The sequence below is a fragment of the Aythya fuligula genome, chromosome 1 (genome assembly GCF_009819795.1).
Source record: "Aythya fuligula isolate bAytFul2 chromosome 1, bAytFul2.pri, whole genome shotgun sequence".
Lineage (NCBI taxonomy): Eukaryota > Metazoa > Chordata > Aves > Anseriformes > Anatidae > Aythya > Aythya fuligula.
Window position 1 is genome coordinate 12,436,855 of NC_045559.1, and position 19,497 is coordinate 12,456,351.

The window sequence follows — 19,497 nt, forward strand, 5'->3', positions numbered from 1 at the left end:
TTGTGGGGAGCTGGGGGTCAGCCTCTTCTTACAGATAACTAGCAATGGGACAAGAGGGAATGGCCTCAAATTGCACCAGGGGAGGTTTAATTAGGAGACATTTCTTCTCAGAAAGAGTAGTCAGACATTGGAACTGGTTGCCCAGGGAGGTGGTGGAGTAACAATCCTTGGGTTGGATGTGATACTTAGGGACATGGTTTAGTGGGTAATATTGTTGGTGTGGAGACAGTTGGACCAGATGATCTTGGGGGTCTTTTCCAACCTTAATGATTCTATGAGTCTGTGACAGACATCTTCCCTGGCACCAGATGTTACCAGAGGAACCAGTCACCTTGGCAGCTCAGTTGCCTTCTCCTACTCCTCTCTTTCCCACAGTTCCCATTCATCTGCCAGCAGAGCAGTTTATACTTGACTTCCCTAAAGTCTGCTTCAGACAAAAATCAGCTAGGAGCATCTGCATGAATAAGATTGATGTTCCAGTAACGGGGCAATGATGAGGAATGGGATTCAGGTACAACTTCCACTAGCCTCAGATTTTTTGTTCCAAATTTGCAACACTGCTGCAGTCCTAAAGCTATTTCAGGAACTTTACACAGAAATAGGTCTGGCTGACCCAGGTTAGTGTGAATATAGTGTTAATGACATCTGTAAAAGCTGTAAATTTAGCTCTTCTGGACAGAAAATGTGCATAGAAATTCAGCATCTCCAAAGGAAATAAAAAAGCTTTGTTGTAGGGATCTACTACTGAAGTAGCTGCTAATATAGCACTTTAATGGCACATAGCAGAAACTTTTTGGATCATTCTGAATGTCACTTTTAATGTGGGACATGCAGCTTCAAAATCAAAACAGACAGTAGTAGCTCTGTTTTTCATTGCAGCTTGCTCAGTAACCATCTGATCTTGCTTTTCTTCTGAGGATCTCATTCCTGTGCATTCTCTATGCCCTTGTCACCTTTGATTTTCTGACACCATGAACTACTTAAAGCAAGGCTTACACCATTGAGTTATTTTATAGTAGTAAGTACATATTCCTTACCTTTACTATAAATATTGTCTAGAATGTACATAGTGCCCTTGCAGGCACAATGTCTGCATCACCTTGTCATTGTGCTGTCCCTTTGTAGTAGCTTCATCATGGCAAATCTGTAATTCAGTAAGCTTTGAAGTTTAGACATACTGGTTTCAAGTTAAGCTGTAATAACTGGCCACAATACCATCACAGCTCTTTAGAACTGAGCAGAATTTTGTCCCACTTCATACTAATGATTCATGTTCTACAAATCAGGGCTATCATTATTGTGTTTAGTACAACAAGTCGACCAAGTGTTAGCTGGCCATAAGTAAAAGCAAAGAATATATTGTTGTCATAAATATGCAGCTTTGTTGTCATACATAGGATTAAAAACATTGACTTCAGTAATTCTGTTCTGCGTCTATGTCAGGGTAAAACAGAATTTCTTGCTGTTTCATCTTAGGAAGAAACTAATTTGCGTTGTCCAAATAAATTGCTTATTGAGGGCCTCTGCATATTCCCACTGGCATAGTGACCAGGATAGGAACAAACTAAGAACTTCTTTCAAAACTCTCACTCATATGGGTGCATGAGACAACTCACCTGACCATGACATTGTTACCGTATGTGTATATACACATGCACACATCTGGTTGCATGAGTTGCTTTACTTTCCAATGTGTCTTCTAGTTTCTACTTTCTGTAAGAGACTATACATCATGCTTTTGCACACGTAAATTGGCCACAAGCTTGTGGACAAGCACTAGACTACAGACGGACTTTGTTGCTATCAGCCAGTTGATGACTGACTCCCATGTCTAGTTCCCAGTCCATGTCTAGTCCTTCTTCTTCATGCTGGGACAGGAGTGTGACAGGAGTGAGTCTCAGAACCTGCAGAAACATGGTGCTTCAAAACCTCTGGGATTATCAAGGTCAGCCTTTGCACCCTCCTGCTCTGGCAGGTGAAGTAACCATGTAACTGCAGCCTCTTCACTGCCCTCTGTCATGAAACACAGTCTCTTTGCCTTTTACTAGAGAATCACTGGTACCATGTTAAAGGTGGTTCCTTTATAGACAACTCTTGTTATGCCTTGGTGGGTTCATCTCTTCTTGTCCCATCATTGCTTGTTTGACACCTTTATCATAGTGATGACTCAAGACTCTGGCACTAATAGCTCTAATTGCGTATGCCCAGTGCGTACAGATGCTCAGCACCTAAAGGGGCAGAGTTAAGAAATATTGCTAGGAACTGAACTGATGAGAAACCAAACTCCTCTGTAATAATGTATCTTGCCTTTTGAGAGGGAAGTGGCAATTTATAAGCCTTTCTGGTCCAGGCAAGATTGCTGAGGAGAAAGGTTTCCTACCTTTCCAGTGCAGACGTGTCTACTCTTATCTTTTCTCACGCTGCATTTTTTTTCTATATCTCTCTGTTCCTGTGCTGATTTCTCCAGGTTTAAATCAGAACCCCCTTGCTTTGAAGCTCAAGTCAGCACTAGGCAAGACATCAAGGCATTGGGCATCACCGTTGCTAAGAGCAGCCTGTCCTCTCCCAGTTGCATGCTTGTGCATAAGCAGGGTCAGAGCATGATTGAAGGGTGAGAGATGTACAAAAGCAGAGCAGACTTGAAATTAAATACTCTTTGAAGCTTTTTCTTAACTAGTCTTACTCTGGCACAGACCCCTGCCTTAGGGGGATGATCCAGTTGAATAGCAATGACCTAAAGCTACTGCTCTGCCCACTCAAGCATGCAAGGAGGAAAATGTATCTCAGAAATGACTATATGAGTATATCCGGGCTGCAAATAAATGTTTGTAAAAGATGGACTTTAACATTAAAAGAACGAGGGAGGACTTTATTTTTTTTTCTTTTTTTTTTTTTTCTTTTTTTTTTTTTCTGAGTAAAACTGAGTTTTCTGTAATGGTGAATGCTACACAGAAACAAAAAAATGGAAAAATCCTGGTGGGTTAGACCTTTATCTCTTTCCTTGTTTATTACTAGTGCCAATGGAGTAGCTGTCCTAATTAAAAAGAACTTGCCCTTTCAAACAGAGGAGCCTGATTCTGATCCAAATGGCCCTGTAGAAAAGAAATTGCTGAATGAAGTCATTACTCTAATTAACATTTATGCTCCTAATGTTAACAACATACTTTAAAAAAAAAAACAGTAGCAATGATATTTCTCCTTAAATCATCTAATGGTCTGGTGTGGGCAAAGATTTTAGTTGCCCTTTGGTTATCAATTTAGACAGATCTACTAGGGGTGATTGCATTGTAAATCAGATATCTCAAGAAAGTCATTAATGAGCTAATGAGCGATAGATGTTTGTGGTGATGAAAGGCACAGCTAATAATGCTTATTTAGCCAAGTGGTGTACTTAAGTGTTCTCTGTTGCATACGGAAAGTGACCATACACCAGTAACTAGATAATAACATATTAGTTATTACTCAGTCTGTTCCATGATTTTATCTTCCTCTGCCTAGCCAGTCCCTTGTGCTCTGCATCCCTAAGCTCTTTCTGTGATTCACAGAACTGCAGTTTGGAGCCCTGCATCTGTTTGACTTTGTTTATATACTTCTTGTCTTCCTTAGCATAAATCATAAAGACAACTTAATTGGTTTATACTTCTGAAGCAGTTTGAAATGTGAAGTGTTGTGTAAGTGTTCAAGGTTGTTATTACTTTGTGACTCTTCCCAAGCCATTTTCTTTCCAGAATGAAAATTAAAGAGAAATTATTTGCCATTTACAAGAGTAAATGTGGTGAATTCTGTCATAAGCAATCACTCAAGTATCACCAAAAACAAACTTTGTTTCACAGAACTTACAGTTTCTTACTTCTTACAGAAAGTAAGAACTTTCACAGTTCTTAAACGCTTGAACTTTGCTTCTCTTTCATAACACTGTAAATCCATTAGCTTCACTGGAAATATTTGATTTTTGGTATTGTGGACAGAGAATCAGATCTTTGATATCTGTAGTTGTAAGGGAGTAGTTATATGGCATAATAAAGTTCCTGGAAAATACAGGTCTTCTACATAGGTTTTGCTATAATTGAAACAATAATCCATTTCATACACTTAAAATCTGAAATTATAATTTTTTTTTTTTTTTTCACAGCAGGAATATCTACAATTGTAGCAGCATTTAAAACATAGTATTGTTACAGAGTGAAAGATTTTTTCACTTGCAGATGCATATTTTAACTAAAGAATTTGCATATACTCAACTAACAGCAATTTCCTCGTAGTGCAGTGCAGACTAACCCTTTGGCTTTTCCTCAGGACCTGATTAGCACTTAGCATTACCTGGGAATTTTTCTCAGGTGCAGTGTTCAAAAACTAAAAACACACAGAGACAGATGTTCTTTGCATTTAATTCCCTTTGTTGCTTCACTGGCTCGTAGGGCAGAGTCGAGAGGTATCCATGACAAAGTAGAAAGGTCTTTTACTCCAGAACAGGATTTTAGGATCAGAAATGAAACAAGCAAGCAAACCAAGGACAGCCAACAAAAAGTAGCCTAGGGCAATGCAGTGTGTCAATGAGAAAGAGACAGATAAGAAATATTTGGACAGTTGTGCATGTTGGCTTCAATCTGTAATGACTGTGCAGACCACATATCAAAAACATTTGGCTGTCCTTGACAGAGAAAAAAAAAAGAGAGAAAAAAAAAAAAAAAAAAAAAAAAAAAGGCCAGATTTTTCAACCATTGCTACTTTTTTTTTTCTTTTTTTTTTTTTCTTTTTTTTTTTTTTCCAGTTGAAATTACTTAAACAGTCAACTTGGTGAATTTTTTCTCTCTAGTTCTATTTGTAACTATTTGTCTAACTGCCTTCAGGCAACTGTTAGGTGTTGTCTTAGAAAGACAAAGTGATTGATCTGGTACTGTTTTAACATTCCTTATTTCCACTACTGATAATTTGTATATACTGCTCTCACTGGTGTAAAATCTATTTGGTTGGCATATTTCTAGCATAAAGTAAGAGCAAAATTTGGACCATCAACACTTAACACTTAATATATTCTGTACTTACAGCTTTTGCATTTCCCCAGTTATTTGTGGGCAAATCTCCTTGGCCTTGGGAGTAAAGTGTCTATTTCTCCCTAAAGTCTAACATGGTTGAGAAATGAGTGGGAAGTACCTTTATGCCACACATTTCCACAGCAATCTTATCCATGCTCAGAGAACATGTAACATTAGCTTGTCACATGGCAAAGTAATCAGTCTCTCACTGTGATGGTACTTTCTCCATAGCCTTGTAGCCACTTTTCATTTGGCCTTGTGGCCAAATCAATAAGACAATAGAAGGCAAGGGGTTATTTAGTCTCTCACCATAAAGAGCTCCCTAGGTACCAGATGAAGGTGACCCTCCTTTCCTTCTATGGGAAGAATGACATTATGAGACCAACAGTTTGTGGTGCCTAAAGAAGAACAAGCCAGAAGAGGCTCAGTTATATAGTTTAGGAGTGAGAAGACTTAAGTGTGGTCAAGTTCAAGACTTAAGTGTGGCCAAGTTTGTTCATTAGAGAATCCTGGACTACTTCCTTACCTGCTTTGCTCTTCTGCAACCATATGATGAACTGACAGCAGGAAATACGTATCATGCCATTCCCCAATATCTATTTGCTTGTTTCTAATCTGTGTGTGCAAGACGTCTATCCAAGACAATCTGCAGATGCCTTCTTAGGCACATAACACAAAGATAGCATTCTCCAGCAGCAGCTTGAATAAAGAAATACAAAAACTGAGGATTTTTTTTTTCTCCTCAAAATACAACTTTAAAGAAAATATAGGACAAAATCAAGTCTAGAGTGTTTCCTTGAGATTGTCAAAAGGAGGTTGGAGACAACAAAAATGCTACTGTGAAGTTGTAAATGCAGCCTTTTAAGATAAACCTAAATTCCTATAAAAAGTGAAACATAGGACTAGTCAAACCTGGAGAGGATTAATCTAGCATCTTGTCTCATGCAAAAGACAGATATGGTAGTTTTCAGGACTGTAAGACCTCTACAGTACACATTTTAAAGTAAGTTTTCATGAGTCCCTGTTCAGGAATCCTACACAGAGAATTCTCAGATAGCTTTTTAGGAACCATAGATTAATACATGTATAACATGGGGGTAATTTCTCAAAAATATATGATATAGTAACTGCATTTTCTTGAAACTCATTCCCATTTTTGACTCAAAACTTGATCAAGAAATCTTCAGAAGTTGTACAGTGTAATTATATTTTGCATGAAAGTGTTACGTTCCTCTGAGCTTCAGTTTCTTACCTTGACTTTTATATATTTTTTTGTATTGTTTACTTTTAGCATATCCTTTCCTGTTTGTCACTTTATTGCATAAACAACTGAAATAAATTTTGCTTTTATCATAGGGAGTTTATAACTTCCTTTGCTTTTCTCAGAACGTCTTTTATTTTTGTTGTTGTTGTTGTTGTTTGTTTGTTGTTTCCTGTTTCTTTTTTTGGTTGGTTGGTTGTTTTTTCCTTAAAAGTACCACTACCACACTGTATGCAGTAATGTTCTTAAACACATTATTGAGTGTTTGCATTACACATTGTTCCATTCCTTCCACAAGCTGCTACTAGTTTACAGTTCTGGCTTTGGTTTTTATTTAGGAGGAGAAAACTGCCTCTGTGTAGCAAGCTGTCTGTAGTAATGCCAGTATCTTTCTAGAATGGATAGTCATGTTTCAAGCCCATGGTTTCCTGATTTGTATTTACCAAGAATAAGTGATGATTTCCCATACACTTTCAAACTCTTTCTTCCTTTTTAGTCTTTTTGAAGCAACAGAAATATCCAGTTCTGTGGCACAAAGTTAAACAAAACTGTCAAGAAATGCTCTTAGTCTTTTCCTCACGTTTCTTCTCCAGATCATTTGTAAGGATGTCAAACCATGCAGGCTCTATTGTCAAAGAGGAGGCTCTCTGCTGCAAGCTGTTCCCTAATATGTCAAAGGACTATTACAAGAACCTTAGAAATAATGTATGAATTCTACAAAATCAGAATTCAAGGGGAGTAGACAATCTCATAGATTGATAAAGCTAAGTTTTTAAATGGTGACAGAAAGCAATAAGATGATTGGGTACATTGGGATCTTTGGTTATTAAAGGCCTTAATCCTTGGCCTTATCATTATCATTATCCTTATCCATATCCTTATCCATTATCATTATCCATAATCCTTATCACTAGCCATCTAAAAGGTGTCTGGACCTTTTTGTAAGGCCAGCAATCAAAACTGTGTGCACTTCCAGAGGTCAATTCATCCCCCTTAAGGTCACAACCTAGGGCAGGTGGGTTGAGATAGTTGGTTACTTTAGAATAGATACCTAACTTTTAAGCAGCAAAAGTAAAATGAACCCACCCGCTCTTTTCACTTGGTGATCAGACACAACAGCAAGTGACTACTAGAGGGCTGAATCCAGATAACAAATAGCTTATAACAAAAAGATATGTTTTGTATGAAGTATATTGATACTTCTGCTCAACTGCTTCAGCAAGTATACTGTTTATAAATTGAACCATGTATCTTCATGGGAAAATGGAGGTTTTAGGTTAGCACTAGGATCACCTTTTAGAAGATGAAGTCAGACGACAAGATTGCTTTAAAATGTACAAAATACAGGAAAAAAAGAATTATGCTACTAATATATGAATCGAGCTAAACTGTTGCACCATCTTGTTCCAGTATCCTGCATTCATACCTCTGTGATTCTTGCTTTTAAAATCCAAACATACTTCTGTATTAATTATTAATTCCTTTTCCTTTGTCCATTATTTTCCTTAAATAAATGAGAGTAGCCCTTTAAGGAGTTTTGTCTAGATCTTTCACTTCTGTTATGCTGTGCTAAGTATAAAATCAAAACAAGGGAGTTAAAGGTCACTTTATACTTGCTGGTTATTGGGAGATCTGTGATGTGCAGTGCACACAGCACACTACAGCATCTTATAAACAGTCACCTCTCTTCTAGGCCATTATTTAAAATTGATTTGTTCTGCTTCTCAGAGGAAAATACAAACTTGAAGAATATTTGAGAGAATGAAGGTCAGGACCTTAATTTTTGAGGAATCTTAAAACAAGCCTGTTCCTCTTCCATAGCCAACTCCACCTGAACTTAACACAAGATGTTTGTGGTTACTTTATCTGAAATATATTTACACCTTTAACCCACGGGATTACCAGGTCTGATGGGAGAAGTATTATTTCCCAATTGTGAGAGATTTTGTGCTCAAGAGAGTTGTTTTTGTTCACATGTTTTGTTCTTGGAAGAAATTAAAGAAATAATGAAAAAAACTCCAAGCAGTATCTTATAAAGCAGTATCTGTAAAGGTGAGATTGTTCTTTCTACTTCCTTCTTGAACTTTTAGACAGAATGTTACGTTCCTACATTTGTAGATGAGCTGCTGTTGACATCTAAGAGATTCAGGAACAAATTTGAGGAATGCAAAATATGTATAGGAAAAATTTTTCTAATAAGTCTAAATAAATAAATAAATACTTTAGTCAAAAGAAGAAGAAGCTACATAAAATGAAACTATGGAAACAAAGATGGAGAAAAATTAGGAGTTCAAGCTCTCTGAGAGGCATTAAGTGGTTTCCCCAAGGAAAATATTTACTAAAAAAATAAAAATAAAAATGCATATTCACTTTGTATGTCTTAATTTTATGTCCCCTACAGAGGTCTGATATACTCTATCAGTATCTTAAGGAAACAAGAATTGATTTGCTACTAACATTTATTATGAAAAATGCTAATTAAGAAATTCTAACAGATTCACAGATTCTTACTTTTACAGTCTGTCTGGAAAAAAAAATGGGTTCTTACAGGGGGCAGCTAGGGTCCTGTAGCAAGAGAAGATGAGGAGCCAGTCTTGGAAGTTTTGACAGCCTGGCTGTCTCTGCTCCTGTATTTAGAATTTAGAAACTTCCTCTGCTATTGCATTCCTTGGGGGCCAGAACACTCTTGGGCAAAAATCTGCAGCTATAATTAGTGATTTAATTTTAATGTAGATGAATAGACAATCCTGAAGCCAGTTATTAAAATGTCATTAGTTGACACAGAAGTTAGCATATCTGGCTAATCCCTAGCAGAAGCTGAAGAGACCAACCTAAATGAGAACTCTGCCTGGGGAAGAGTCACAGCAATACAAGTCATCCAAAATCTCCCTGTCTCAGAAACAGCTGGCCAGCCTTTGCCTGAAAATATTAATGTGTTCATAAAGAATGAAGGGGGTGATACAGACACCCCATTTCCTTTATACTGACCTTTTTTTTTTTTTTCTGAAAGAACCCTGAGTTCTCCGGAAAATATTCCTTTTGAGTAGCTTTGGTGCTAGCAAAAGCCCAATACAGTTAGAAAACAGCAAGGATGAAAAACAGATTTTATAAAATGTAGCCCTGGGGGGTTATACATCCAACAAGTATGGAATTAGTTCTGTATATCATGTATAACTCATTCTGACAGTACTCCCAAAGTAAATAAATTTTAATTTGTATTTTTAATTCAGACGTTAATGTAACAGTAAGGCTTAGAGAACTGATCTAAAGCAATCTGGATTCAAAGGCTTAGTTGAAAAAACTAGTGAAAAGACTTCTTAGGACTCTTCAGTCTCTGGCTGAAAGTAAAGAAACTGAAGGTTAACTGCAAAGTTTAACTTTGCAGTTTAGAAATTAAGAGATTGTTTTGAAAAATAAAACCTTATACCTATATTTAACAATAATTTTTGTTTTCTTAAAACCTGAGAGGTCTGGACTAATACCTTTTCTTGCCTCTTTAACATCTTAATGTCACAAACATCATGAGCAAAAATAATACAAATGAGAATCTAAAATGAAAAGGTTTTATAAGGTTTTATTTTTGAATTCCACTTTAGCATCAACACTAGGAGTTATGCAACTCTTTGAGCCATCAACCAGCATTGCAAAACCATCATGAAAATGTATGAGCCCACGAACAAAATCTACTCACCCAACCTTAGAACTGTGATTAAAAAAGCCCTAATTATAGTATAGTCAGCAGTCAAAATAAATTACTCACTCAAGGTGAGTGGGTGAAAAGAAGTTTGCAAGGCTTCCTTAAGGAGGTGGTAATTGTCTTGAATTTTGTTAAAATACATCACTAATTATATTTTAACAATGTCTATGTACTGTTTTCCTCTTTGGGAATCTTATAAGGTGGTTGTAAGAATTTTGAGAGAGAGCTTTTTTTTTTTTTTTAGTTTTAAAATATTCTGTATTTGTACTGCAGAGCATGTTTTATACCATGTCTAAATGGCATGCACAGATGACTTTAAACATTAGAATAAAATAATTTCATATGAATAATATGCAGATTGATTGGACCTAAAGTAGTTTTCAAAAGTAGAATAAACCTGTCTACTTCCATATTAAAGTAATGTGTAGATCTGACAGTGCAGTGAAGTGAGAGCATGGTGATGCCACATTGTTGGCCCCTGGAGGTCTGCACACAGAGCTCAGGAGGTCCATAGGGCCTGCATTTAAGGAATCTTTCTTGTCTTCAAGATGTGTTTTACAGAGATACTAAACCCTTCAAGGCAGGTTTCTGCAACTCATTCACCTTGGCTGTGAAAATTTACTACAAAGTTGAAGAGACTACCAACCATGCATAATCTTACCCTGCTGGTTATACTGCCAGTATGTTGGGCCTACCCTAAGCAGTACCAAAAACACAGGCTTTCATTCCTTCTGTCTTCTAGAGATTGCAAGACCCATATGCTTAAACTTGCATCCAAAGAAAGCTCAATGCCTGGGCTTCAGACTAGAGAAGACTCAAGCTTGACTTCCCAGGGCTTGCAGACTATGGGCTACTACAGATGGAGAAATTGTTATTAAATCTCTTTTCATTGTTAATGTTGCACATTTGCTTCCACAAGCAGATTGTTTTGTTAGTTTTACTAGTGCTTAGGTGGTGTTCAGACACCTTCATTATAGGTTACAATTAAAAAGATGCTTGTTGATATATGTGACAGGCCTCTAGTCATTAACATACGCAGCTGTCATCTTTGAATCCAGTAATATTTGCATTTATTATTTTTTAATTAAAAATCAGGCTAATTTCACCTATTCAAACTCTGTGTACCATTGCAATTGGTTGTTTTTCATGTGTATTTGTTAGTGAGTTGTTAAATACCAAATGTAGAGTACTTTCCCCTAAGTTTAGTATCACTAGTCAATGACCACAAAAGCAATATGAAGAGAGTTCATCAGATTTGCAGTTACTGTTCTAATAACTGAAAAATAAGGTTTGTCTTTCATATTATTGTGGCTGACTCACACCATTTTGACTGATACTCCAGCAACTGAAATTTGTATAAACAGTACAGAAATATCAATCTAAATGAAGATGCTGAATAAGCAGAAGTTGGGGTGTATTTGTAGCTGGGTATCGTTTCAGCCCACTCTTAAAATGAGTGTGAAAATAAACGTGTATCTCATTCTGGGCTAGGAATCTGAGTCACACCAGAGTTGGAAATATTCATATTAAAAGCTTTTTGATCTCCCACAACTCTCATTCTCTGTCTGATCATTCATTCCTGCTATAATATCCTAGCTCCCTGGCAACATCTTTAGCTTTTCACCACACTTAGTTTTTATACTAAAATTTTTCATTTATTAAATGAGACTAGTGAAGCTTCAGGAGACAAGAGCTCTCCTAGTAATATTGCCAGTCCTACAAAGCCTGATGACTCAGGCTGGCCAGTACCTGGACAGAAATGCAGACCTGGCAAAAAGACCTCCTTCCCCTCCTTTCCCCAGAGACACACCATGCAGGAGGAAGAAAAGTGGAATGTCCCACTCGGTGCTGCAGTATAGCGAACATCATTAGAACTGAGTCTTGGTATCATATCAGCATGATGATTCTTCTGCTTCTGTACTATCATCCCAAAGCATTTCTTCTTTCCAAAAGGACTTACCATTTCTCAGGAAACAAGTCCAAACCTATTGCTCCATCATCAAACACTTTTTCAATAAAACAAAAGTTTTACTACTCCCTGACATAGGTGTGCTCAGGTTAAGAAAAAATATAGTTGTGTTGACCTCTTAATTTACTCCTTTTTGTGCTGCTCTTGACTTTCTGATCTGATCTCTGTCATCAGGGCTAACCTCCCCATTTTAATGTAATTTTACCTGACTTCTTCTTTGCAGAATCAAGGAGATCTTTTCATACAGCTTAGGGGTAGCAAGCAGTACTTGGTAACTGTAACTGTGCTATGGCTTCCAAGCCATTTCAGCAGCAAAGTCAAACAGGTTAGGTTAGATCGCCTTTAGTATTCAGCTGCACTTGGAAATAGGCTGAGAGCATTGAGACAATCAGGCACAGCAGCAAGATAGATTAAGCAGTGGTGGCTTTTCTGCAATTAAATACTCATTCTGCACTGCCTGTCTGCATGAAGGCTTTTAGTCAGGTCCAGCGCAAAGAGCTTAGCTTAAGCTCTGCTGGCTTCAGTTTGACCTCATGACTTTCTGCTGTGGTAGCAGGAGAATATGTGCACGTATTTAAGTACAGCAAGGAGACACCTGAGTAAGAGGGCAGCTGTACTGAGTCAAACCAAAGGAAACTGTAGCTCCATACCTGTCAACCCCTTTAGATGTTAAGGCCTATAATATAAGAACAGGAAAGGCATGCAGAGATACACCCCCACTCCAGTGATCCATATGGCATGGAACTCCTGATTCAGAGTTTCTACCTTTATTTAATAGAGTTTCATTTTATTTTATTTTATTTTATTTTATTATTTTATTTTATTTTATTTTATTTTATTTTATTTTATTTTATTTTATTTTATTTTATTTTATTTTATTATTGTATTTTATTTATTATTTTAATTAATTTATTTATTTTATTTTATTATTTTCTTCTGATTCTATGTCTGTATAGTTGCTTCTTGGCCATATCTATGATACTGGAAACATCTGTCAGCGAATGCCAATGTTTTCTTATGCTGTGTAGGAAAAAACAAAACAAAAACAAACAAAAACAAAACAAAACAAAAAACTTCTTTTACTTGTTTTAAATCTGCTGATTTCATTGGGCATCCTTTTGTTCTCATGTAGTGAGAAACCAGGCATGTGTTTTCTAGGCACTTTCCCAGGTTTCTCCTGATTTTATATATATATGCCATATCCCCCTTCAGTTGTCCCTTTTCCAAACGGAAAACTCCAAATCAATTTAAGCAGTTCCAAGCTTTAATTGCCCCTCTTTAGTTCCCCCCATGTAATTTTTGAAAGTCAAGGACAAGAACAACAGGCAACATTCAGAAGGGAGGGTACTATGTGGTTTTGTGTAGTTCTGTAAACGTGTTTTTTTGTTTTGTTCTCTGTTCCTTTCCTTAAAGCTCCTGTGTTTTTTTTTTTGTTTGTTTTTTGTTTTGTTTTGTTTTGTGTTTTTTTCTGACTAGTAATAAGCACAAGATTTATGTTTTCTTTTAGTAAGCTTTATTTTTTATTAATTTTTAAAAATAAAAAATAAACACAATTTAAATTATTTATTTGGTGTGCTTTTTGCATGTACAGGAAGCTGATTTTCCATGCCTTATTATCAGAAGCTCAACAGTAACATTTTGAACCTTTGCTCAAGCAACATGAAAAAGAATGGTTTTTATCATAGATTTTCCAAACATCATTGCAACAACAGTTACAGTATTTAAAAATTTAATCTCTGCATTACTCCCAGATTTACTGAAGCTGTATGAGAGTGTCTCCCCTCATTATAACATTCTGTCTTCAATGACTTGCCCAGCGTGTTACCATCAAGGTTGGGGTGTCCATAGCTCCAATGCTAAGCTCTAAGGTTTAGATGAGGAATTTCAAGGCACAAAGAAACGCTTTTTGATACAAAATACAGTTGACATCAATTCTAATTTTTATTTAATGGAGGACTGCTCTTTCATTGAACTGCCTGGGTCTCTAATTCTGTGTATATTTTCCTTTGGAACTGTACAGATTCTTTTCATCATTTTTTTTTGATATACCGATTATGTTGATATATGTGGTCCAGTTTCTTATTTTCATTTGCATTGCTTATGAAAACATTTGAATTAAGACAAATAGATAAATCAACTAATAAAGCAAAAGTCACTTTTAAATCAATGGTTGCTTGATCATAGAGCATACGACATTATGATACAGTGCAAAATTTGGAAATTACATTGCATTTTCTGTTTGAAACTGAAAGAATGAAATGCTCTTTAGCTCCTACTCTTAAATGTACATTGTTGTATCTTATATTTTGATATATGTCATATTCATGGAAATTTTTTGTCATGACTTTTGTCTCTGTCTCCCACTAATGCATACTGTCAGTCAGTTAAAATGAAAAAGTGTTAAATAACCAAAAATAGAACAAGCATGCCCTTCATTTAAAACATCATTTATTGTCAATCCTCTTATCTACTATTCAGAATATTAGCATTACTGCTAATTACTGCTGATCTAGATTTTGTATCACAATGGGAAACTAAGAATAAGTGAAAAAAGGCAAGGTACTGCAATTTTAATTCCACAGTTTGTATTACATCAGACCTTTAACCTTTAGATTTTTGTGCTGATATTTACGAAATCAGTGGACAGGTTTTGTGAAGCTTGTGACAGCTGTGGGACTGATGCAATTTCACTTTCAGACTAGTAAAATAGTTTAGGTCAGGGATGAATTTTTTAGATTTGACAACCTCCATTTTTTTCGAAATATGTTTCATTACAGATATGCCTCTCACCAACAAAGATAACATTGCTCTTAAGGAAGTATGAAAGTAGACTTTCATTTTAGCAGTGCCCTCAAGACCATCAGTTTTCAGGTACTCTTAAAATACCTCAAATAAAAAACTAATTTCACTGTCAGAGCTCAGAATTTTGACTGTGACCAGATCTGATTTTGACGTTTTTTAGAGGTACATTTTTACAAGTTGATCAATGTAGATTTCCCTCCCCATTTAAACACCAAACCCTGCTCCCCTGTTTTAGCCCCCTTAGCCTGAAGAACCTCTTGAAGACTGTGGGAGGACAGGTCATGGACAGCCACGCAAAGGCACAAAAAAATGACCATATGGTCTACAAACACCTTCAATATGTTTCCTTTTTTCTTTGAAAAAGTGTCTTAGAGCTAGACAGAATTTCTCATATTAACTGCTGAAAATCTACTGTTAAGTAGATTATGCACTGCCATTCAATGCAATTTTCAGATGACAAAATATAGCTTTGTATTAACACTATGTATTCATATTTATGTCTTTTATTATTCTTTATGCTTACTTCTTCAAAGGACTCACAAGTATTTTCAATACTCTTTTATTTAATTATGCTAATATTTAATTTTTCAACCATATTTTCAAAGAGAAAAAAATGAGGTGTCTATAAGAAACAAGTTTTGAGACCAGATGTGCTAGAAATTCAAGCATAAATATATTGATAGATAAGATCAGACCATGGTCCATCCAAATAATAATCATTCTGGCATAAAGTAGATGATTCAGAAGAAGTTACCAGAAATTTCATGAGAGAAATAGAGGATAATAAGTCAGCCACCTTAAATCTTCTAAGAATTCCTTAGTTCTCAGAAAGTTTTAAGGTCTAAAAAGTAAGATCTCATCTTTCTTTGAAAATATATTAGCATTAACCATTACAAATCTGGAGGTTTGCTCATGAAGAGCAAAAATTTGACAAAAATGAAAAATACGATAGTGCATGCATTACTGAAAACTGCAAATGTCTGCCATTGAACAATTATTTGCTTTCCAACTGGGTAAGATAATATGGGGGGTATGAAAATTGTATATTATGGTGAACAGTCAATACATTTATGGTTCTTTTGGTCCTTCAGAAATTCTTGTATTTGGCACAAACATTATAAAAGTAATTTGTCCTAACTAGCAGTTTGAAATGAGAAAATAGCTCCAATATGCTACCTATTTTGGGGGTATTTGGGTGAGAGGAATGATAATTTACCCTGTTAAACTTTCAGAGAGTGTCAATATGGTATATATTTTAAGCATAATATGTTCACTACTGTTGGCATTAAAAATAATAATAATAATAATAACTTCACAGTAAATTTTTAACTTCACAGAAAGTTGAACTCATCTTTATATTAGCTGATGAACCGGATCCTATATCACAAAATCCCATTAATCTAAACCAAGAGAAAAAGAAGCATTAGATGAATTTCAGTGAATTTAAGTATTATTCTTTTCTTTTCAGACAACTATTACGGCACTCCAAAACCTCCAGCAGAACCAGCTCCATTACTGTTAAATGTAACAGATCAGATCCTTCCAGGTGCCACTCCTGGGGCCGAAGGTAAACGTAAAAGGAATAAGTCTGTGAGCAATATGGAGAAGACAGGTATTGAACCACCGGAGGAAGAAGAGGAAGAAAGACCTGTGGTCAATGGAAATGATGTGACAGTAACACCAGGTCTGTTCTTCCTTCTTACTTTGCAATGTATTTCTGTTATTCACAGAGACAACAGTTACCTCCTTCAGCAGTGAGAATGAGTGTACTCAGGTAAGGATGCTCTTGCATGACTGGCAGCCAGCAATCCTAAGTGATAAGACTCCTGTCAAACATAAAACAAATCATTTGACCTCCATTCGGTAGGAGTCAACACAGCTACAGTAAAGGTGTCTGCCTCTGAGCTAGTCACCCTGAACCCTTGTTATAGCCTGAAGAGAAAAGTATCTACTTTCTGAATGCATTTCCTGTGATCTATTTCAGATTTCTGGGTTAGGAAATCAAACCAAAGTGCCTATTTCTTTTCACTGACCACAGAAAGGAGTCTAGAGAACTGCAGTTTGATCAAATGAATCCTGTCTCTGTATTTCAGGTCTCCTTGTGCTAAAAAGGTGAACTCTCACAAGAGAGTTCAGTAGATTATAAAGTGAACTATTATATACCATTATGAAATCTTACAAATGCTATGTTAGAGTAAAGCTGTCATCACATTACTGAATTTGTGGCAGTGACAATGAAACATAGTTGGCAATACTCTCTGAAAGTACCCTTTTCACCAGTATTTCAGATCCTGCATGAAGCAGATAATGTTTTCATATGTCTTGTCCTAAAAGACAGCTGCTGTTTTACTGCTTGAATCATAATTCTTCAAGGAAAAAAAAAAAATAATAATAAAAATAAAAAAAAAGGGAAGGGTCTGAAAATACTGATGATATTGACTGATATCAAATGAGTCAATAGTCCAAACTTTTCCCAAGCAGTAACCAGCTTCACCCTCAAACCCTCAATATTTTAGTAAGAGTCATCATTTTGCAGTACTTTATTTTTTTACTGTAAAATAACATTTAAGAAATGATTTTTTTTCTTCAAGTAGGAAATCAAAGAATTCAGACATTTGTATCTATTTGAGAAATAACTCTGAGTTCTTTTTACTGAACTTAGAAATTCAGGAACAATTGATTGAAGTAGAAGTCTGTAGTGACAATCACACAGATAAGAAGATAAGGAGTTTCATAAATGTACAGGCTAATAAAGGCACTACCTAATCTCCTAAGCCCTATAAAAAGGGTTTTTTCATACTGCAGTTTCTATAGTTTTGTTTTTTTCTCCTGTTGCATTAGAAAACATATTGAATTGGAAATCTTCTCACCATGGATGTATTTGCCACTTGCTTTTCTGTTGTAGTTGCCTAAAATTACATCTAAAGGCAAATCCCCAGTGCAGAACCTGTCCCCATGGCCAAGGCAGTGACAGGGCACTTGGGGGGAGGGGAGGGCAGTGGATCTCCTTCTGCCCCCTTGTCTGACTAAAGGGCTGAAGCGTGACTCCCTGGCCATCACTGTCACATGCTGTCTGAGCCTTGCTCATCCCTTCTGCACAAGATTGCATCTGCCGGCAATGCTCTGGCACTTAGTGCCTTTCCTACACAGCTAAGCAGAAAAGGATGAAACCCAGAAATCCTTGCATAAAACATCAGCACTGGCTCTGTTGCCAGGATACTTCCACAGTGAAAGAGGCAAAGGCAGGATTTGGTAACTGATGTGTATTGCAAAAATCATTAGAAGAATCATTCTTTGCAGTTACTCGAAATGTGCTACATAACCGACCATTGCTCAGGAGCAATTTCCAGAGCAGTATACTTCAGTTCAAAATGGATCAAGGAGAAATGTTTATCTGTTTTTCTCCTTGCATTGTCCGCCCACAACTTGCATCTCCCAGGCAAATTCTGTGTGAACAATGACTAGGCAGCACCCAAGAAAGAGCCACTGGCATGGGCTGTGTTAAAAAATGAAATACATGAGCATCAGAGTAAGACAGCCCCCTTTTCCTCCCCCTCCTCACCCCCCACAAAGTAATTCCTGTAGGTGTGGCCAGTAGAACAAGCAGTGCCTGTGTTGGCTCTCATGGTTTCATAAGCAGGGTTTTGTTGTACATTTACACTGATTGAGGACTTTAGGGATTGTAGCAAAGCAGCTCTGTACGTACATGCTGCGTTGCCTTTGTTGGAGAGGGTAGCTCCCACGGACCCTGTTACTGCAGTCATTTTCTCTGTCAGCTGACAAAGTCTAAAATGTATGTGCATTTATAGTTTGTATCTTTGAAAAAACAGAAAAATCAGAATGTGTTAAATTTGTGTCATTTTTTTTATTATTAATAATAATTATAGTAATTATTATTATTATAAAATTAATAATAATAATAATAATTGTTTGTTGTTTCGCTTGCTTGTTTTTTATACTCCTGGTGGAGGGAGCAATATGGTTCTTACCGAAAAAGAAACTATAGCATGATATCTGTTACTTCCATTTTTTTTAGAAAGTGTGTTCTATTTGAAATGCATCACTTTTATGTTAAATACAGGGCTATTAGGACATTTGAAACATCGATACGTTTTTTACAGGTGCTCAGCGATTTAACATCTTATTAACTGCCAAAGGTATCAGAGTGCGGTCAAGGCAGAGGACTGCTGTAACACCTAGGACTGCAAGGCTGAAGCAGTAGCAGGTCTATGATGAATCCAAAGACAATAAACCCGATTTTATCAGACCAATAGACAACATCTTTAGTTGCAGAGATCTTTATGCTTTGGATCTGATTTTTCAGACCACCTTTCAGTGTCTCTTGAGATGATCTGTGCCTCTGTTGAGCTTTATTAGCAGGAATCATTTTTTCATTAAAACCTTACTTCACAGACCATCAGATTTCCCTCGGACAGCTGTATATATGACTTTACCATGCACGGTCCCACCTGTATATGGGACTGTCCCATCTGTATATGGGACTGGGGATCTTCAAGCATGATATGTAATTGTCTTTTTGTTAACTTGTGCTGTCCAATGTGTTTTTTCTTTCTGATTTTTGTTACTTGTCCTCAGCCCAGAACAGAACAGAAAGCCTTCTCACTTTAGGATGAGGTTTTTGGCCATTTTACGATGGAGCACATTCAGTCCTTCATCCTGAATCAAGCACTCTTATCACAGTATTTACAGGGAGATGGAATGCACAGTCAAT

General features: G+C 36.5%; 1 protein-coding gene across 6 annotated transcripts in view; it reads left to right on the forward strand.

Moving 5' to 3' along the window:
* The window catches only part of MAGI2 (membrane associated guanylate kinase, WW and PDZ domain containing 2), a 771,045-nt gene that overhangs the window by 489,977 nt on the left and 261,571 nt on the right, over nt 1–19,497 (forward strand). For 5 of the 6 annotated variants that reach the window (XM_032182540.1, XM_032182497.1, XM_032182505.1 and 2 more), the window contains one exon: nt 16,234–16,449. In XM_032182540.1, the coding sequence (XP_032038431.1) occupies nt 16,234–16,449 (216 nt within the window). Of the gene's footprint in view, nt 1–16,233; nt 16,450–18,442; nt 18,559–19,497 lie in introns of those variants that run through there. The other variant, XM_032182531.1, reaches the window with a different exon arrangement.